This window comes from Terrapene carolina, unplaced genomic scaffold (assembly GCF_002925995.2).
Source record: "Terrapene carolina triunguis isolate 2854851 unplaced genomic scaffold, T_m_triunguis-2.0 Scaffold69, whole genome shotgun sequence".
NCBI classification, from domain to species: domain Eukaryota; kingdom Metazoa; phylum Chordata; order Testudines; family Emydidae; genus Terrapene; species Terrapene triunguis.
The window spans coordinates 8,983,558-9,005,932 of record NW_020664420.1 but is presented as its reverse complement, the minus strand read 5'-3'; the positions used below and the strand labels follow the sequence as shown (position 1 = coordinate 9,005,932).

The 22,375-nt window shown below is 37.5% G+C and overlaps 1 protein-coding gene across 2 annotated transcripts in view; it reads left to right on the top strand.

The window, feature by feature from the left end:
- Positions 1-22,375, top strand: part of DYM (dymeclin) — a 337,094-nt gene that overhangs the window by 244,320 nt on the left and 70,399 nt on the right. For both annotated transcript variants that reach the window (XM_024204114.2, XM_024204113.2), the window contains one exon: positions 8,360-8,462. In XM_024204114.2, coding sequence (XP_024059882.1) covers positions 8,360-8,462 — 103 coding nt within the window. The remainder of the gene's footprint in view (positions 1-8,359; positions 8,463-22,375) is intronic.

Sequence of the window (22,375 nt, the reverse complement as noted above, 5' to 3'; positions counted from 1 at the left end):
TCCCTGTTTGATCTAGGGCATATCTATTAGAAAAACATCCAGTCTTGATTTAAAACATTTCCATTGATGGAGAATTCACCACAGCCCTTGGTAAGTTGTTCCAATGGTTAATTAGTCTCCCTGTTAAAATTAGCACCCTATTTCCACTCGGTCTAGCTTCAACTTCCAGACATTGAATGTTAGTATATGTTTAGCTGATAGATTATCAAATTTCTGTTCCTCGTGTAGATACTTATAGGCTGTGATCAAGTCACCCCTTAACTTTCTCTTGGATAAGCTAAATAGGCTGAACTCCTTGAGGCCTATCACCATATTGCACATTTTCCAATCCATTAATCACTCCTGTGGCTCTTCTTTGAACCCTCTCCAGTTTTTCAGCATCCTCCTTGAAGTTTGATACTAGAACTGGACACAGTATTTTAGTAGTGGTTGTACCATTAAAATGGTTATTGTTTGCATGTATCCCTCTTACAAAGCGATCAAGATTGTTCTGTATCAGTGACCTATGTTTGTCATTATTTGCCACTTTCCAATCTTTGTTCCACTGTAAATTTTATCAGTAATGATTTTGTTTTTTTTCCAGATCATTGATAAAAATATTAAATAGTATAATGCCAAGAATTGATCTCTGTGATTGACCAATAGAAACATACCTACTTGATCTTGATTCTCCATTTACAATTACATTTTGAGGCCTATCGGTAGCCAGCATTTAATCCATTTAGTGTATGGCATGTTGAGTTTCTGTGGTTCTGATTTCTTAATCAAAATGTCATGTGGAACCAAGCCAAATGCTTTACAGAAGTCTTAGGTATATTACATCAGAAATGTGTATTATATTAAGTGTCTAACTTTAGTAGCTGCTTTTTAACATCCTCATTAGTTACTGTTGTAATGGAAAGTATTTCATCATAAGATATAAATACATCATCTATTTTTTACCAAATACAGAACTGAAATATTTATTGACCACTTCTACCTTTTCTGCATTATTATTGATTTTTCTACCATTTCTAGTGTGGGACCAATATCATTATTAGGACTTGTTTGTTCTTTATATACTTTAAAAACTCCTTATTTTCTTTAGCTCTGTTAGCCATTGATTTCTGCTTGTGTTCTTTTGCTTCCTTTATCAATATTCTGTAATTCCTAGCTTCTAATTTATATTTATTGCTATCAACTTTCCCTTTTTTTCTGTTTGTTATATATTTTTTTAAAATAGCTGTTTTCACATCCCTTCTAAGACAGGTTGTTGCTTCCCTTCTTTCTTAATTGTGGTATTGGGCGTCTAGTAAAATGTTTTTAAACAGTTTCCAGTTATTATTGACAGTTGTCTTTTAAAATACTTTATCCCAGCTGATTTGGTTCATTATTGTTTTAATCCTTTTGAAATTGATCCTTTAAAAGCACCATATATATATTTTACTGGTTGGGACGTTACATTTTTTATACATAAAATAATCAAGTCATGATCACTTGCAGCTATTCAACCACTAATTTTTAGTTCTGCTATAAAGAGGAATTGATCTGTTAAGATCAGGTCTAATATACAGTTCCCTCATGTTGGATTCAACACTTTCTGAGTTAGGAAATTGTCAAATAATTTTTAGGAATTCTAAGGACACTTTAGTACTGGCAGCATGAAACTTTGAGGTCTCCCACGATAACTCAGCTTTTTTTTCCCCCTACACGTTATAGATATATGCTTAAGAAGTTGGTTTTCCTGTTCTCTAGTGTGATTTTGGAGGTCCATTGATTCATTAAAACATTGATCCATAAGCATGCTTATGAAAGGATGTGGTAAGGAGGTCCCTGTGTATTTGAGCTTTAACTGTTTCGAACTTGAGTACATTGTTAATATATAAATTACATATCACAGAAAGTAATGATGGAAAACCCTACACTATCGTCATCTCATTTAGTCTATCCACCCTGACCATGAAGGATTTTTTCCCACTATATATTTTTCCATTGTTGTGTCCAGTCTAGTCTTAAATAGGCAGAAGTAGAAGTGTGATTAAGGCATATGAATGGGAATTAGGAGACCTTTTTGTGACTCTGCCACAGATAAATGGGAATAACAATACTACCTTTAGGTGGTGCTCTGAGGCTAAATTAATATTTTACCAGTTGCTGTCAGATGCTCAGAGAGAGGCTGCTACACAAAGTGCAAATTATTATTCTAATTTATTAAGTGTCTAGAGTTATGAGGCTTCCCCACACTTCCCCTTTCCACTGTTCCACACTCCTTGAGACATAAGTGTTCGGTAGTTATTCCTGATATTCAGCCTACATTTTCCTTCGCCTAATTTCATCACATCCCAGGAATTCTGTGAAATTAATAGTTAGCTCACCTTATCACACACCCACCAATGCTTCAGAAGTAGAAATTGGTAGGGGAGGTTTCAGCAGCTAATCTCCTAATTAAATTATCCGAGCTTTTAAATTTTAGGAAGAAAAGGGAAAATCAGGCAAGAAGAGGGAATTCTCTCTCTAATTCTGCTGTTTCTTCCCCTCTCCTCACTCATCCTCCTCTATTTTCCTGGGGGGGATTCATTTTGCCATATGTTCTCCACTTCTGTGCAGGAGGATTAATATTGTGTATGTTTCCATTCCCACATGTTGAAGAAATACGTTACCCAAATCCTGCTGCCTTATTCTGTGTTTTGTATTTAAATTCCCTTTGCAGCCAAAGCAGCTCATTGGGTTTTCCCAAAAAAGCTACTTGTGGTGGAAGTCCCTCTTCCTTCCAGAGCTGTTTTCTTCCTCTTCATGAAATGAACTGTACCTTCCAAAATAGACGGAGACACTTTGTTTAATCTGCACTTGGACTCACTGTACTAGACACCTCTAGATCAGTTTTAACGAATGATGCTGTCTGCGCAGCACTAGATGGTGCTGACGACACTACTGAATTAGCAGTATTAATGACTGCAGAAGTAACACTGCATTCCCCAGTGCAGGTAAAGAACCAGTTTTCAAAGCCAAGCTTTAGACAAGCTGAAAATCTGTCGTCAAATGAGCAATTTATTGTATAAATACAGCATCTGGATTTGGGAAGGGAAAAGGATAATAATATTTAGATAATATATGGAGATATACCTATCTCCTAGAACTGGAAGGGACCCTGAAGGGTCATTGAGTCCAGCCCCCTGCCTTCACTAGCAGGACCAAGTACTGATTTTTGCCCCAGATCCCGAAGTGGCTCCCTCAAGGATTGAACTCAGAACCCTGAGTTTAGCAGGCCAATGCTCAAACCACTGAGCTATCCCTCCCCATACACTGTGCTACTGTGTATGCCATTATCCTAGATGATCTTATTTTTGTTTTCTTACTCACTTTCAGTAGTCTTATAGACTGAGGGTCTATTCCAAGTGTTTCCAATTGTAAAGGTTGTAGATTGGTGGGAGGCTGATATGAGGCCTAAGCAGGTAGATATCTTGATAAAAGACTGCAGATGGATCCACTTGAGGGGAAAAGACCATGAGAGATTCCAGAGGTTAGGAAAGTAGTTGCTTTCTTCTGTACTTTTCTCTGGGATGCAGATTTTCACTGCCTTCAGATCTATTGAATTATTCTTAATGCTGTAGGTATTGATCACCACCTATAATTATCACAAAGGATTAGTACTTCTCAATCTTATTTACCGCTATTTGTATATCAGACAATTGAGAGAGGTGTGGTTCAGTGATAGTTTCATTCTGGGGCTTGGACTCAGGAAGCCATATTTCTAACATCAGCTCTGATCCTGATTCCCTCTGGTCTTGGGCATGTTACTTCATTATTCTGCTTCAGTTTCTCCATCTGTAACATAGGGAGGACAATATATAGCTATCATAAAGGTAGTTGTGAGGATTAATGACTGATAAGGAATTTGAATATAAAGTGTTATAGAAATCAAGCTATTAATACTATTCCTAAAATGACACAGACTGAAGAGATGTTGGGAACTGATAGGACATTGAATTGGCCCTTAAGAGAAAAGGTAAGGTGTGGGTCTGAAAAACTAATTCATTCCTCTTGACTCCCTCAGAAGAATATTGCAAAAATCTCTTGCCTTTTGCTGAGGTTCTTGGATAACCATAAAGCATCAGGATATTGTTAGTGTGAGGATATATTGTTAGTGTAAAAGCTACTGACTTTATTTTAAGCAAGTAAAGATCAAAGAAGACTTGCTCAAACAAAGAAGACTTGCTCAAACTCTGATCAACACTTTTGCAGAGAGAAAAGTTTTGAGTTCTCTCTGCTCTTCAAAGCACTAAACCTCAGTCTCTCAGATCCCCAAAAGATTCTGTATCTATAGTATATTAACCCAGGAATAATCTTCCTCTTGCATACTATTTTATGAAACTGGCTACATAAATGTATATATTTGTTTATATAATGTAACACTTGAACAGAGTAGGCTCTGCCAATGCTAACACCACCACTTCATTGTTAGTGGGTGTCACTAGCTTTTATTTACCCTGTTTTGTGTTGTCGATTTTATACTCACTAATAAATAACTAAATAATATTAGTGATTTTTGTGAAATCTTATACCAGCTCTAAATCCTTATGAATGCTCTGAAAATGAGCCAGCAGGAACTGATAAAAGAATGTACAACAGCAGACCTCTTCTACTAATGGCAAATCATGTCACCTCTTGGATATAGTCGACTGCATCAAGAAAAAAAGCTTTTTACAACTATGACCATCCAGAGTTCTGGGTGCATGTAGAAGAATTATATAATAAAACATACAAATTAGGACACAAACCAATCCGAACTATCCAGATAAAACTCACTCAGTCCACAATTCCAGAAAAACATGGGGAATGGCGGGGGTGGCAGGGGAATATATGAGCTTAACAAATTCAGGTTTTGATGAACCAGTGTGAGGAAGCAGGTTCCAAAACTGAGGTGGATTCTCTGGAAATGCTCTCTGCAATCAATCTAGCTTATATTATGCCTATTACCATACTATCTGAGTGCCTTATCACCCATTCCCCTCCCTTTTAAATCCAGGAGTTAGTAGTTTAAGCAACTGAGAATATTTCAACAGTTATGATATCACACAATTATAGAGCTATTGTCATCTGCAAATTGAAAGCACTGCAGCCTCAGATTGTGTCACTATATATTCTGATTGTCTCACAAGCATGTTGAACAGGAGGAGCCCTGTGGTACCCTCCAAAAGAGGGATTCTTGGGGCAGTGCTACCATGTGGATTCTTTCAGAGATAAAAGAATGGAGCCACTCAAGCCACTCTATGCTTGCCAAGAACTACAGCCTTGTGGTCACTGGTATCAAAGGCAACTGAGAGATCTCAAAGAATCTGCATGGACATTTGATTACCTCAAACAGGCTATAATTGACCAGTGAGACCAGTGTTGTCTGTGAGCAGGGCCGGCTCCAGGCACCAGCTTAACAAGCAGGTGCTTGGGGCGGCCAAGGGAGAGGGGCGGCACCTGTGGCAATTCGGGGGCGGCAGGTCCCTCACTGCCTCTAGGAGCGAAGGACCTGCCGCTGAACTGCTGGAGCCGACCCTGTCTGTGAGCCATATCCAGAACTAAAACATGGTTGACTTTCAAGACCCTTGACCTTGTTGTGGTGGCACGTCGCACTTTCAGAATGGTTATAGCCATCAAAGAGAAGCAAAAGTGTCTGTACTTTGTCTCTGTAATATAATATATGGGGAGATTGAAAATAGAAGTGGTGAATGGATTTGAGGGTAAAAGTAGTAAGCTAACTGCCTGAGAGTCATAGAAAAGTTAGAAATTATAATAAACAGGTTGGGGAGCTTCATAAAGCAGGGATCCAGACAGTAATAAATTGTATGATTTGTGAGTTAGTAAATGTATGGTATAAGTAGGGCAATATAACATTTGTCAAGGCCAGAAGCTGAACACTTCAAGGCTGTACACGGCTCTGCTCCTGCATTCTTCTAGGCCAAGATTTTCAAAAGTGACTAGCAATTTTGGAGGTCTCCATTTTTTGGATACTCAACTCGAGGCACCTTACAGGGGTTCCGATTGTCAGAAAGTGCTGAGCACTAACCCTAGTCTTTTATTTCCTACTGCTATCAACATCAGGGCCTTCCCTCTGCCTTCACCTTCAGTTTACGTCCTCCTACATTTACTGCCATGCTTCCTTACATAACTGCCCTGTATACCTGGAATGACCTCTCTCATCCACATCATTCAGGCTACTTTCCTCCTTCATATCCCTCCATCAAACACTGTGGTGCGTATGTTAAACAGACGATTTCTTGGCTTTCTGTTGTGCAACACTATTCCTTGCTTTTCCACTTCCTTGACTACATCCTGTCTCCCTATGCCTTGCTTCCCTTAGATTGTAAGATGCACAGGGCAGGGATTTGTCTTTCTGTGTCTTTAAAGCACCATGCACATCTCTGTGTTAACATTAGACAAGGCAGTACAGTATTGTGATGTCTTTGTGTTTATAATAAATAGACAGCATAAAGATTACGTTCACTATTAAATGTGTTCAAAATTTTAAGATTAATAGTCATGCTCTACCCAGTGTCCAGGAACATACCCATACATCTGAAAACGAAGCTGAACCTGTCAGTTTAATGTGACTGAGAGCTGAAGGCTAGATTTAAACTCTCCTTGAAAGGCCAGTGTTTTATCCATCAAACCACCCATCTTCTAAATCATCTATTAACCTTAATGAAAATAAATTTTAATTTAATTTTTTGGGGGGTGCAGTAGGGTAAAGTTTTAAAATCTGAAAAATTAAAATAGATGGATATCCTGGTGAAGGGACCTACATGCATGAAGTGAGAGTAAGAAGCGGTCAACTGCCTGTGAATTATTTTTACGATAATGTAATAGATCAGGTTAAGCACACAAAACCCCATAATTCTTGGCCACTGTGTCACTTTGATATTCTATTATGTACAGTGTTCAGCTTTGATCAGCTCACCTAGAGAATAATTTACAGTAGCAGAGACCGTCAAAGTCTTGAAGGGCAACAAAACAGTTTAGAGGTACGCAGGATTTACATATGAAGTCAGATTGTTGATGTTCTTTAGCCTGAAGAGAGAGAATAGGTGGTGTACAAAATAGTGAAGGGTATAGTGAAGACACTCAACAAAGGAACACCAGTGGCACTAAAGAGCAGTCTCTTTAAAATACATACCTTCTAAAGTAGTACTTTCATCTATGTAGTTAACCTGAACCAGTAAATTCACTGCCGAGGAGCTCATACAAATTCAGACTGGAAATAAGGTGTCCCTTTTTAACTGTAAGGGTAACTAACCATTGGTAATTTGGCAAGGGTTAGATTCTCTATCACTAGCACTTTTTAAATCAAGATCGGATGTTTTTCTAAAAGATAGGCTCACATGCAAATAGGAATTAATTCAGGGAAGTTTTATGGCCTTTGTTATGCAGGTCAGATTAGATGATCACAGTGGTCCTTTCTGGGCTTGTCTATGAATCTATACAGTAACGGACTGCATAATTTAAATTTTTCTTCAGACTTAATACATCTGTTTAGCATCTTGTTGTACTATGTATGCCAGGTAGTGCATGTAAAATAAAATATTTGGGGAATACACAGTGCTTACCCCAATTAGTAAAGATTAAGCACAGGACTTTTAAAAGATCCAAAGTGACTTAGGAGCATAAGGGAATGTCCTTAGTGGCACTTTTTATGATGATGTAAGTAACTTAGATGATTTTGAAATTTCCAGCCAAAGTATAAGAAGTTAAAAATAATAGAAAACAATGCAGACATACATAGCCCCTTTAAATTCACAGAGAAATTACCTTTGTAATTCAGTTCCTCATCCTCTGAATTGCACCAGAAGTCTCTGCTGCTCCCTGAAAAGAAAATGTATAGTATGGGAGTCCTGACTAAATTAGTAAAATACAATCTTTATTAACTTAGGGTTTTTTAATGTACTAGAACATTAACAAACTGAAACATAAAAAGTGGGGGGAAATGTACAAGATACTACATGTACCCAAGGTTGTGGAAAATAAATGTATTGCATTGCGATAGTGAGCTTGAAGACTTAATTGTTATGGATATACATGAGCAGAATTTAAGTTGCACATACAATCTTGACTTTGTTATTCCCAGACTTTTGAATATTTAAGCACGAAAACTTAACTTTCTTTCTCCATATTTTGTAGTATGGAATTCAAAGTTCTTTCTCACTTACCGAAGATGTAAAGCATATATTACCCATGCAACTGATGTGCGTTGTATTTTTCTTTAAATCTCCCAATTCAAGGAAATATTATGGACAGTTTCTTCTAATTGAATAGTCTAGCTAACTGGAAGTAGAGGGTTGCTTGTGAATTCTTATTATAGTAAACATTTTCTGATTTTTGTGTTCTTTTTCAGTTTGTTTTCTTTGTTGTCTAAAAAACACAACAAAGTTTTGGAGCAAGCCACGCAAACCTTGAGAGGTTCCCTCAGTTCAGATGACTCTCCACTTCCTGATTACGTGAGTATTGAATTTAATGTTTTAGTGAACTTCTCAAAATAGAAGCAGCAACATCCCTAAATCTGCAAAAGTTTATCAAAGTGTGTGACAATGAGGCAACCACCAACACCAAAATATAGGAACCTCTCAAAATGACATCATGTCTGAAACTTAGTAAGAAAATGAAAAATATACTTACAAATGGCAAAACAAACCACAGCTATTCAAAGCTAAGAAACCTTCCATAGCCTGTCAGCTTGCAATTTTCAAGACAGTTGCAATCAGATACATTTGGGAGATGTAGTTAAAACCATACTTGAAAAAAAAACAACTCTTTGGCATCTACCAATATTTTAAAAGGCCTAAAATATTATGCAGATCTGCTCTTGAAACAAACCCTAATACATCTTTGAAACAGCAGTGCCCAATATATGAATGAAGCTGTAGACCAAACTGGTGTTTTCTGAACATGCGTACACATACACTTCTAAGGATGGCTTCTCATCTGGTCTAAGCCAATATCTGCAGATGGGACAACAATTTGTAAATTGATTGTATGACTGTCAGAAAACTTCTTGTTTACTATACTGTTAATTTATACGACAAAGAAACTTCTTCCCAAGTCTTAAATGGTATTATATATACATTCTTTTCAAATGTCACTGGTTTATATTGGTTTACATTGTTGCATTTTATTTTATAAATCTGTGCAAAAATGTTTTTCCTAATTTATAAATTACTATGTGTTTGATCATGGAAATATAACCATATTTTACCTTGAGTTTTAGTAAGTGTTTCAGGAAACCAAACTCTGAGGGATTACAAACTGTACAACTCCATCTTCACATATTTCAAGCTTTTAAAAGATTATGTACCTTTTAGAAGATCTTTTATTATTATTATTATTTATTATTATTATTTGCATTATCTTAGAACCTAGGAGCTCCAGTCATGGACCAAAAAAAACATAGTCCCTGCCCTACAAACCCTAAGTATAAGACAAGAGACAACTGATGAATACAGACAGACTAATAGGGGAATACAAGGAAACAATATTGGTTAGCACGATAGGCTGTGGTCTCAACACACTAGCTAATATCTATTAAAACTATTACTTTTTATCTAACAGGCTATATTTTGGGGGCTCAAAATGGTTAATTTAACTAGCAACATCGCTTGACTTGCATATCCTGTGCAGAGTTGTTTATATGCAATACACAAACAATGCCATTTTGCTATTCAAAAGCAGAGTGCTGGCTAAGGTTATTGAATAAACAATCATCAGCATTTTTTCCAATTTAGTCTTGCCACCTGTGATGCCATATTTCACAGTAACTTCTTACAACACCAGTGATTTTATACTCTCTGATTTATGTCTGTTGTGCTTTTGAGAAGTAACACTCTAATCTTTAACATATCAACTGATTTGTAACTCAAAACATGGTGTTAAACAAACAAAACAAAAAGTCACCTCTTAACATAAGGAAAGAACCATATCATGTGTTTTATTAAAAGAGAATATAACATAAGTCTAAAAGCTCTTTCAGTTGGGTACGCATGGACAACCAGATGTCCTTTAGACTTTGCAAGGGTCTCAATGGGTTGGTGCTCTTCATACGTGGTACTCTTTCCTTTGGGTCAGTTCTGAACCCATGTCCCAGTGTGCTGTAAGGGGGCACTACACTGCTAGAGGTGCCATTTTAAACCATTCCGGAGCACTCATCGTTACACATCTCAGATAATTTTTCATAGGGGTAATTAACCTCAGTGCCTTGTCAAATTCCAACTTTGGGCAGTAAAGCTCTATATGTTCAAAGGCCTCTTTCAGTTACAGGAGTCTTCATGGCCCGTCCTAAAATCTTGAATAGAGTTGCTTTGACTGATTTCAGCCCAGAAGTGGCTGTGTTTCAAGTGGCAGTGGCACAATCAATCTCTAGCTATCAAACCTATCTCACTGAAATTTGGTGGCCTTTAAATAGCTAATGTATGTAAAGCACTTTGAGATATTTGAATGAAAATCTGTATAGAAGGACAAAATATTTTAACGCTTGCACACATTCTTAACCAATGAATGATAGCTGTAATGGCCTAATCTGGTTGCCTGGAAGGTGCTAACTGTGCCGTCATGGAAAAAGGTGCTGATTTTAAGAAGAGACCCCTGGAATTCTGTCCATCCCCCCCCTCCGCCCCAGATAGGGGGAAAGGGATGGTCATGTTTGGGGTCCTGGGGGATTACATCTAGTTTTTAAGATTAAAGATCTTTTTTATCTTTAGAATTCTCCCCCATGTTTTATGAAATAGTTAATTTTAGGTAGAAGTTGAAAAACTCACTAAGGAACAAAATTTAAATTGAAAAATAATTTTTTATTCTAATAAGTTGACATGCATCACTTGTGCATATTCAGTGCACATTTAGTCATGTTGGTTTTGTTCAGTGTCTACATTAATTTTAACGGCAATTATATGCAAAACTGGGATGGGGGCTTATGGCAGCAGGTGCTTTACTTGCTGCTTACTAGTATTTGGCCTTAGATGTTGAGTGGCAAGTTGAAGGCCTTTTGGAGCAGACTTCTGGAAGTGCCCAACACCCATAATTGGGGTCAGACTTCCAGAAGTTCTCAGCACTCAGAGGTAGCTAGCTGCTGAATTCTTTTGAAAATCTACCCCTTTATTTTCACACTAGCCAACTACCAGCACTGAGAATTTAAGCCACCGATCTTCTAGTTGGCTAGGTTATCCACGAACAGCCAAGGTAAATTGGTAACTGGCCACGTGGGGAAACTTCTGTAACTCAGTTGAGTTTAAAATTTGACATTTATATTTGGGAGGTAGAAAATAAGTGGCTGTTTCCCAAAGTGAACCCTAGAAATACATCCTTGTACACATACCAATTAGGTGCTGGAGTTCTAAATTGTCCCATCTTTGGGGATGTCGCCTAAATGTCATTTCAAAGGCAATTAAAAGCTTGTCAGTGGCCTGAAGTACCCTCTAGCAATTAAACCTCTGGCTTATTTATATAGTATTTGGAAATCCCTCAGACGAAAAGTGCTGTAGAAGTACAAAATATTATTTTTTTCATCCCACAAGATCTATAGAGTAGCTACACAGTTGCTCAATACATACTTTTACTAAACATTTATTTCTTGGACACATTTTCAAGTCAGTCTCAAGAAATTCCTAGTGTTTTAGAGCACTCTGGTGCCATATATTGAAGGTCATGTGACCAAATCATATGAACTGTGCAGGAAAGTTCCTTTGCAACGCATCTTTCATATGGGGGGCATATGACCCCATCTTTGAAAATACAAAAATGCTCTCATGATCCATCCGCCAAAGCATAGTCCAAAATGTGACGTTTCTGCATTAGTTAAGGGCTAGAATTGATCTACTTTTATAGTCAATAAGGAAAGTTTAAACAATATGAGCAAAGTAAGCTCTGCATTTTGAGCCCAGTAGCAAAACCTGATGGATTTGTGAGAACTGCTGATCAGAGCTGAATTTTTCCTGGCCAATTCCCAGTCTAGTGAATTATTTCTTACCTGCTGTGCAGAGCTAATGTTATTTAGAAGCCCAGGATTCTACAAATGTCACTGCATTTCCTCCTCCTTTGTTAATAATCTAAATAAAACTTTGTAATTGCTTGATGAGATGTTTCTCTCTTTCTATTCTTTTTCTTTCTCAGCTTGTGCTCTATAATGGCGGTAAATGAAGTCCACTATTTAGATTCTTCTTTGATTTATCCTTGATTTATATGGTAAATAGAAAGCAGCTGTCTATTTAAGCATCTAATTCTTGAAACCCTTAGGCCCCTCAAGCATCATCTGGAAATAATGTAGCTTGTAAAACAAAGCTAAGAAGAAAAAGCAATGTTTGTTTTATGTGGGTTGAATGACTTCAGTTGGGGTCCTTCTAATTCGGCCATTATGAGGGTTATTAAAAAGCAGTATTACAAAAGTGGTTTCAACAAAAAGAATTTTTTGTAACTTCTATCTTGTTATTACAGTTGATTATAGTCAATGCTGAAAGTACTTTATTAATAGTCCTTCATTTCAGTTCCGCCAACTGAGAACCAAAGGATCTGTAATCTTGCTCTCTTATATATGGGTGGATGTTAAATGGTTCCCTTATTTCATTTAATTCCTTAAAACAAATAGTGTGTTAGAAGTCAAATCTACATATTTGTCTTGTATGTCTTGGGATCTGAAAAGTCTAGCTGAAGGAAGGTCTCTGAACAGAAATATTATTAACTATCTTTTAAACAAGGTGAAACAACATAGAAAGCTACATGTTTTATTCAAGATTTAATGACATTGCTGTTGATAAAAAATGACTGTACATAAGAATTAGACAAGCTTTATCTTCAGTATGTGTGATTTAATCTCAGTTTTGTTAAACTGCTGAAGCAAAGTTAATGCTCTATAATATAAATTATTTCATCCTACCATGCCACCATATCTCCTGTCCTGTCCTTATCCTTTAGGAATACATTACTGTGAATACAGAATACATCAGGCTTGCGTCTGATGAAGTGGGCATTCACCCACGAAAGCTTATGCTCCAATACTTCTGTTAGTCTTAAAGGTGCCACAGGACCCTCTGTTGCTTATTTCTGTGATGTTCTCTCAGCTGTGATCTCTTTAGACAATCACTTGATCTGTTAGCTGAGATCACCAACAGTAATACCAATTGAGGTGGTGGTTTTTGTGACCTGGACAAATGAGGAGTTAATCTGTCTACCAAACTGCCAACATATGAGAATTTCAGTCACTCAATCTGCACAATGTAAAAACTGTAACTAAGAGATCGTAATGTTTTGGCACCGTGTAAAGTCTTATATGCTTACATAGGTACAACCTATAGGCAGCAGCTGCACCTAACAAAAGTTTGGTTATAGAGCTATATTAAGGTCGAACAGACTTTACTTGTGTTATTCTCAGCATCTAAAGAAGAACTGCATCACAATTGGCAATAAGCATTTCTTGCAAAGGTGAGCTGCCCATCATTAAATGAATAGATTGATTAATGAGAAATAGAACTAAGACGACAATCTTCTGTGCTACCATCTGGTAACTTTAGTAGTGTTTTAGAAGTGAAACTAAACCAGTTAGCCATCCAGCTACTAAGATAAAGTTAATAATGTCTAAACCAGTGGTGGGCAACATGCAGCCCGCCAGGATAATAAATGAGACGGTTTGTTTACATTGACCGTCCGCAGGCACGGCTGCCCGCAGCTCCCAGTGCCCACAGTTTGTCGTTCATGGCCAATGGGATCTGCGGGAAGCGGTGGCCAGCACGTCCCTAAGGCCCACGCCACTTCCCGCAGCTCCAATTGGCCGGGAACAGCAAACCATGGCCACTGGGAGCTGGGGGCGGCCGTGCCTGCGGATGGTCAATGTAAACAAACTGTCTCGCAGCCCGCCAGTGAATTATCCTGACGGGCCGCAGGTTGCCCACCACTGGTCTAGACAGTAGTCTGTCGATATACTGTCTAGCAGTAGTTACACATAGTGACTGTGTATTGCATTAGAGTTCCTTAATTGTATCCTTTATTATGCTAGCAGTAGAAGTTGAGTTATTTTTTGCTGAACGAGAAAAGGCTTCTCATCATTGTGCAGTATATGCCTAATATATACAAAATTATAAAAAAGAAAGTAATCTTCCTGGCATAGTGTTTACTCAAGAGTCATATTTAAAATCTATTGTTTAGCCCTGTTCTTTCCATTGAATCTCTGTCGGCTTCTTTCCAGAATTATTTTCCTGTATAGTTTCTTCCATTTTTACTTGTCAAGGTCCCTACTTAATTTAAGCTTTTCAGGGTTTGATTTACCAAAATGATAGTATTTAGTTACATAATGTTAATGAATGAATAGCATTGTTTAGTATTCATTTACTCCTAAATGTTTGAGTCCTTGAATTTTAGACCTTTTTGTGGCTGCACTTAATAAGCTTTTCTACTGTAATTATGAAATAAAATGATGATTTGTTTCAGTAAGTTATTATTGGAAGTTGCAGTACATAAAACAATATCAGATATTTGTGATATTTTTTAACTTGGCAATATCTGTTTAAGGTATGCAAAATCTAGCAATTTAGGCTCCCTCTAATGTGATGGTTACCCAGTTTTGCACTAAATTATTCCTAAATTCTAAGGCCAGAAAGGACCACTGTCATCATCTAGTCTGAGCTCCTGTGTAGCACAAGCCATGGAACTTCCCCAAAATAATTCCTAGAGAATATATTTTAGAAAAATATCCAATCTTTACTTAAAAATTGTCAACAATGTCCCTTGGTAAATTGTTCCAATGGTTAATTTACCCTCGCTGTCAAAAATTTACACTTTATTTTTAGTCTGAATTTGTCTAGCTTCAACTTCCAGCTGTTGGGTTGTGTTATACCTTTCTCTGTTAGATTAAAGAGCCCATTATTAAATAATTGTTCCACATCTAGGTACTTATAGACTGTAATCAAGTCACTCCTTAATCTTCTCTTTGTTAACCTAAATAGATTGAGCTCCTTGAGTCTACAAGTATATGTCATATTTTCTAATCCTTTAATCGTTCTCATGGTTCTTCTTTGAACTCACTCCAATTTATCAACATCCTTCTTGAATTGTTGGCACCAGAACTGGACACAGGATTCCAGCAGTGGTCTCACGAGTGCCAAATACGGAGGTAAAATAACCTCTCTACTCCTACTCGAAATTCCTGTTTATGTATCCAAAGATCACATTATCTCTTTTGGCCACAGCATCACACTGGGAGTTCACTATTCAGAGTCACTGTTTCCCACCATAGAGTCCCGCATTCTAAGTATGGCCTACACTAGATAAGTATGGCCTACACTCTTTGTTTGTAGAGTGTGGCAGAGCTCCGACCTTGACCCCGTGGGTCCCACGCTACTAGGCGGTTTATGCTAGCCTCAGTGGCTCACTGCGACCCTCCACGTAGCCTTTCTCTCTCTAGGGCCAGGGTTACAGTCTACTGAGCCCTTTTCATCATAAGCCAGCAAGGAGGTTGGTGAGAGAACTCCCACAGTTTCTGTTGTTCCTAGGGGCTTATTTCAGGTCAGTTTAGCCTCCTGTCCTGACGGGCTGTCTTCCCCTCCCAGGAGGTGTTTCTGTGGTGGCAAGTTGGGGGGAACCCGGGCCTGCCCTCTACCCCGGGTTCCGGCCCAGGGACCCTAGTGGCAGCAGCTGTTGGCAGCCGACCTTTCACTGCCAGTGTTGCTACATTACTTAATGGCCTCACCTGATTCTTTGCAGGTTAATTAGAGTCAGGTGTTCTCATTAGCCTGGAGCAGCCCACTAATCCAGTGGCCAGTATATCTGCCTTCTACTACTTTGTTGTACCCAACTGGCCTGGATCTATCACAAGAGATATACGTTTACATTTAGCCATATTAAAATGCATATTGTTTGCTTGCTCCCAGTTTACCAAGCAATGCAGATTGCTCTGATTCAGTGACCTGTCCTCTTCATTATTTACCATTCCCCCAATTTTTGTGTCATCTGCAAACTTTATCAGTCATGATTTTCTTTTTCTTCCAGATCATTGATAAAAAATATTAAATAGAATAGGGCCAAGAACCGATGCCGGTGGAACCCCACTGGAAACAAACCTGCTCAATGACAATTCCCCATTTACAGTTACATTTTGAGACCTATCAGTTAGTCATTTCTTAATCCATTTAATTTGTGCCAAGTTAATTTTATATCATTTTAGCTTTTTAATCAAAATGTGTGATATCAAATCTAACACGTTGCAGAAGTCTAAGTATATTACATCAACACTATTACCTTTATCAGCCAGTCTTGCAAGTTCATCAAAAAAACATATCAAGTTAGTATGATGGGATCTATTTTCCATAAATACATGTTGATTTGCATGCATTATATTACCTTCCTTTAGTTCTTCCTTAATTGAGTCCTGTATCAGCTACTCTATTTTCTTGCCCAGGATTGATGTCAGGCCAACAGGCCTATAATTACCTGGGTCATCCCATTTACCCTTTTTAAAATTGGCACAACATTAGCTTTCTTCCAGTCTTCTGGAACTTCTCAAATGCTCCAAGACTTATTGAAAATCAATATTAATGGTCCAGTGACCTCTCAGCCAGATCTTTTAAAACTCTTGGATGCAAGTTATTTGGACCTACTGCTTTAAAAATGTCTAACTTCAGATAGTTCCTGTTTAACATCCTCCAGAGATACTAGTGGAATGGAGGGAGTCTTATCACCATATGATGAGACTATATCATGTTTTTTCCACAAATACAGAGTAGAAATATTTATTCCAAATTTCTGCCTTTTCTGTAGTATTATTGATAAGTCTACCATTTCCATCTAGTAATGGACTAATATAATTGACAGGATTCTTTTTGTTCCTAATATATTTTAAAACCGCCTTCTTATTGTCCTTTAATGTGCTAGCCATAGATTTCTCCATGTGTCCCTTGTCAATTTTCTACAGTTCCTAACTTCAGATTTATATTCTTTACTATCAACTTCCCCTTTCTTCCATTTGTTGTATATTATTTTTTTAATTTGTACAGCTGCCTTCATTTCCCCCTAAACCAGATGTTTTTTTTAACCAGCATGACCTTCTTCCTCAATTGTAGAATTGTGGCTTTTGGGGTATCTACTAAGATGTCCTTAAATGATTCCCAATTATCATTCACATTTTTCTGATTAAATTTTTTCTGCCATCTGATTTGGCTCGTAATTGTTTTCAGCTTTGTGAAATTGGCCTTTTGAAAGTGCCAAGTATATAAATTACTGGTCTGTCCTTCATTGTGCTTGCACATTATAAGTAGGATCAAGTCATGATCACTTGTACTTAAGCTACCACTTATTTTTAGTTCTGTGATCAGTTCGAGGTGGAAGTCAAATTCAAACAGCTTAATGGGCCAAATCAGAGGTCCTGGATAATCTCCATCCAAGAATATTAAAGGAACTGATGCATGAAATTGCAAACCCAATAGCAAGTATTCTTAATGAATCTGTAAACTTGGGGGTGGTACCCCATGACTGGAGAATCGTTAATATGGTACCTTTTTTTTAAAGAAATGAAAAAAGTGGTCTGTTAAACTACAGGCCCATTAGTTTGACCTCAACTGTATGCAATGTCTTGGAACAAATTTTGAAAGAAAAAGTAGTTAAGGACATCGAGATAACCAACAATTGGGATAAAATACAACATGCCACCAGATCAACCTAATCTCTTTGAGAAGATAACCAATTTTCTACACAAAGGAAATGCAGTGGATCTAATCTACATCGATTTCAGTAAGGCATTTGATACAGTTCCCCATGGGAAACTATTAGTTAGATTGGAGAAGCTGGGGATCAATATGGGAATTGAAAGGTGGGCAAGGAACTGGTTAAAGAGGAGACTACAGTAGGTCATACTGAAAGGTGAATTGTCAGGCTTGAGGGAGGTCAGTAGTGGAGTTCGACAAGGATATGTCTTGGGACAAATCTTATTCAACATTTTCATTAATGACCATGGCGCAAAAGTGGGAGTGTGCTAATAAAATTTGCAGATGACACAAAATGGAGAGGTATTGCTGATACGGAGGAGGATCAGAATATCATACAAGAAGCTTTGGATGACCTTTAAAACTGGAATAATAGAAATGGGATGAAATTTAATAGTGCAAAGTGCAAGGTAATGCACTTAAAGACTAATAAGAATTTTTGCTGTAAACTTGGGACATATAAATTGGAAGAGACAAAGGAGAGGAAAGACTTGGGTGTATTGGGCGATCACAGGATGACTATGAGCCATTGATGTGATGCGGCCATGAAAAAAGGATAATGCAGTCCTAGGATGCATCAGGCAAGGTATTTCCGTTAGAGATAAGGAGGTGTTAGTACCATTATGCAAGGCACTGGTGAGACCTCATCTGGAATACTGTGCAATTCTGGTCTCCCATGCTTAAGAAAGATGAATTCAAACTGGAACTGGTGCAGAGAAGGTCATCTAGGATGATCAGAGGAATGGAAAACCTACCTTACAAGAGGAGACTTAAGGAGCTTCGCTTGTTTAGCCTAACCAAATGAAGACTGAAGGGAAATATGATTGCTCTCTATAAATACATTAGTGAGATAAACACAAGGGAGGGAAAGGAGTAATTTAAGTTAAGGGCCAATGTTGGCACAAGAACAAATGGATATAAACCGCCATCAACAAGATTAGGCTTGAAATTACATGAAGGTTTCTAACCATCAGAGGAGTGAAGTTCTGGAACGGCTTTTCAAGGGGACAAAAATTCTAACTTTTCAGGACTGAGTTTGATAAGTTTATGGAGGGGATAGTATGATGAGATTGCCTACAATGGCATGTGACCCTGTTGCAACTGCTAGTAGCAAATATCTCCGACAGCCAGATATGGGGCAATAGATGGGGAGGACTCTAAGGTACTACTGTGAATTTTTTCCCAGGTCTCAGGTCTGACTGGTGGGTCTCACTGATCGTTGTATTATGGGGTAGGAAAAGAATTTCCCCCCAGGTCAGGTTAGTAGAGATCCTGGTGGGTTTTGCCTTCCTCTGCAGCATGGGACAAAGGTCACTTGCTGGTTTGAAGTAAATGGTGGATTCTCTATAACTTGAAATCTTTAAATCATGGTTTGAGGACTTCAGTAACTCAGCCAGTCTATTACAGGAGTGGGTGGGTGAGGTTCTGTGGCCTGCGATGTGCAGGAAGTCTAACTAGAGGATCGCAATTGTCTCTTCTGGCCTTAAAGTCTATAAGTTCCTCTTTACCGATTAAGACAAGGTTTAATTATAGAATTCTCCTGTGTTGGCTGCAACACTTTTTGACTTAGGAAATTGTCATCTATAATGTTTAGAAATTCGAAGGATGTTATAGTACTGGCTGCATGAAACGTCCAGCATATGTCACTCAAATTGAAGTCCTCCATTATCCTGCAGGTATACATAGGTGCATAGGGAGCTGGTCATTCTGTTCCCAAGTGTGATTTGGTGATCTGTAGCAGACATCAAGCCCCGTCTTGTGCTTTATATGTTAGGACATTGATCCATAAGCATTCAGGATCGTTTTCTTGTGAGTTATCAGTGTCTCGGAAACAGGTAATGCCATTTTTGACATAGAATGCCACTTCCTCTCCCCTTTTGCCCACTCGATCCTTCCTAAATAGGTAACTTATAACCATTGATCTTAACATTCCAGTCATGCAAATCATACCAGCAGGTTTCAATAATACCAACTAGCTAGAATTTCTGCTCATAAATGAGCAATTCCAATTCCTCTTGTTCGTTACCCAGGTTCCTAGCATTGGTGTATAAGCAGTTCAGGTATTTCTTCTCTTTGTGTCCTTTGGTTCCTTGATTAATTTTGTTCGCTGCATTTCGATTTTGTATTGAGGGCTTGTATTTTCCCTCTTTTTACCCTCTCTTTAGCTATTAGTTTATTCCCCTTCTGACTATTCTGGTTGCTGTCTGGATCTTGACAACCCTACACTGTTGGCTTATAAATGGAATTGCCATTTAACATCAGACTCTTTTTAGGGTGCTCTTCCCTCCACTGTGAATGCTGAGCTGCAGGCTATAAATATATTTTCTAAGTATTACTCATCCTCTCCCCCAGATGAATTATGTTTTAGCATGAGAGAAAATTACTCCTACCTAATCCCACAATTTTCATATAATCAAAAGGTAGCAATTTTTGGGTAGATTTGAATAACAGTCTAACTTAAGAGCCAAAATGAGCTCCTTTATTAAGTAAGTGCCAAACCACTGAGGGATAGTTCAGTGGTTTGAGCATTGGCCCGCTAAACCCAGGGTTGTGAGTTCAATCCTTGAGGGGGCCATTTAGGGATCTGGGGCAAAAAAATTGGTCCCGCTAGTGAAGGCAGGGGATTGGACTTGATGACCTTACAAGGTCCCTTCCAGTTCTATGAGATAAGTATATCTCCATATATTATATTATATTATATTATATTATATTATATTAATTCTGCAGTTCCTTCTGAATTCTTACTCAGAACCTCCCTTTGAATCCATTTGGAGTCTTTACTAAGTAAAGACTGCATGATTTACCCCTAAACAAAAAGAACAAATTAACCTAAAATTATGTGACAAAATGCTGGTACGGTTCAAACTGTTTAAACTACTGATTATTTGTACAGAAGACTGTAGTATGTTTTCTTTGGGTATTTTTTTGTTTGTTTTTTGTTTTTTGCAGTTGCTTTTCACATTGTTTTTTGTTTAGTAACAAGTTTGTAGTTGAAGGATTTTTGGACAATTTTAAGTTCAAGAAAATACTTTTGGTGTATAACACGAGGAATTTCATGAAAGTCTAATGTGTCATATGATCTATGTTTCATTTACTAGATATATCTTATGTTATCTAGAAATTGAGTTGTTTACAAACCAGGCATCAGGTTTAAAGTTATTTTAGCATCTACATTTGCTTTAAAGATATTCTGTGTAGTAGGAATGTTTCATGACCTTCTGGTCAAAAGAGCTGCATCCTTTGGATTTATGAGGCATGAAAATAAACTTCAAGAAATGGTGAGAACAAATTAGCAATAGCAATTAGATTTACATCTCAAAAGATGCTCTCCATAGACTACATATATAATATTAATACCCATTGAAGTATAAAGATGCAATAACTCTACAATTATTTGAAGAGACTTAAATACTAAATTTGTATGTGTTGTTTTCCATTGAAATGTGGTTATTATTGTTCCTTAGATTTCATTGTCATAATTCTGGAGTAAAAGGTATAGAAGATTTTTACTTCTATTTACACTCAAAAGAAATATATTGGGGAAGCAATTCATGTGAACATAATTAAAGGTGAAAGTGATTAGTTAGCTAAATAAATTGTGGAATAATTTCTTTAGAAACTACTGAGTGCTCTCATATTGGACCCCAAAAAAACCCATTAAAAGGTACGTTTTTGTGCACTGCCTTACACATCAATATTATAGTTGCCTGGGTTTAAAAAAGTGGATTTAGAACACTGATGCAGTCCAGTGTTCTAAACCCAAGATGATTCTGTTTAAACTCTTGATAGAAGACACCACCATTGTTGGGGAAGAGAATCTTCATAGGCCTTCTCTTTGTAAACACAATTTACTGCTGGCTTGCAAGTGAAGGTGCTGACCTTTGTTAATAAGCCTCTGACTTAATTAATTTCTGTTAGTAAAGAATTTTGAATTCCTTGGATACAAATGCTATACAAGTATTCATGTTCATGTTCCCCAACAAAAGCTTGTTCCTCATTTTTACTTGTTGATTGGCCTTTGACAAGTTTCCCCACTGCCATCCAAGAGTAGTAATAGACCTATAGATGAAAGCATCAGTGTGGGAGAGTCTGAATGCAACAGCCAGTAGTACAGTATATGCTGTTGGTTGAGAATATTTTAATTGTCTGTGGTGTGACCTATTCCTCAGTCTGAATGGGTTGCTCCGGACATTTTCTAAAAGGTTGATCAGTCTGTGTGGAGTTGAGCTTTATCAAGGATCCATGGGGTAGTGAGAAATTCTGTATTCAGAAGTTCTCCAAAATAGGGCTAAGTGTTTGCAGGAGTAGTTCCTAATTCTTCCAACGTTTCTGGAAAGAGTGAGATTATTTTTGTAGCCTCTGTATATTGCATCAGTTTAGTAAAACAGAGTGTTAACAGTCATAAAGCAGAGTTTGGAACAAAAAAAATAACCTTTAGAAAGCCCAAAGTATGATTCCTTATTTTACAGATGTTTAAATATTTCTCTTTATAAACATACAAAGATAGGGGGAGGGGAAGTAGGTGACAGAGACACTGAAAGGAATATATATTAGCTTTTTCAAGCTTTTGTTAAAATATTTCAAATTTTTAAGAATTTATTTTATGTTATCTTTTCTATATGAGATATTGGTGAAATTTCATAGCACAAAAGACCTGGCCTCTTTATTTCTAATTACTC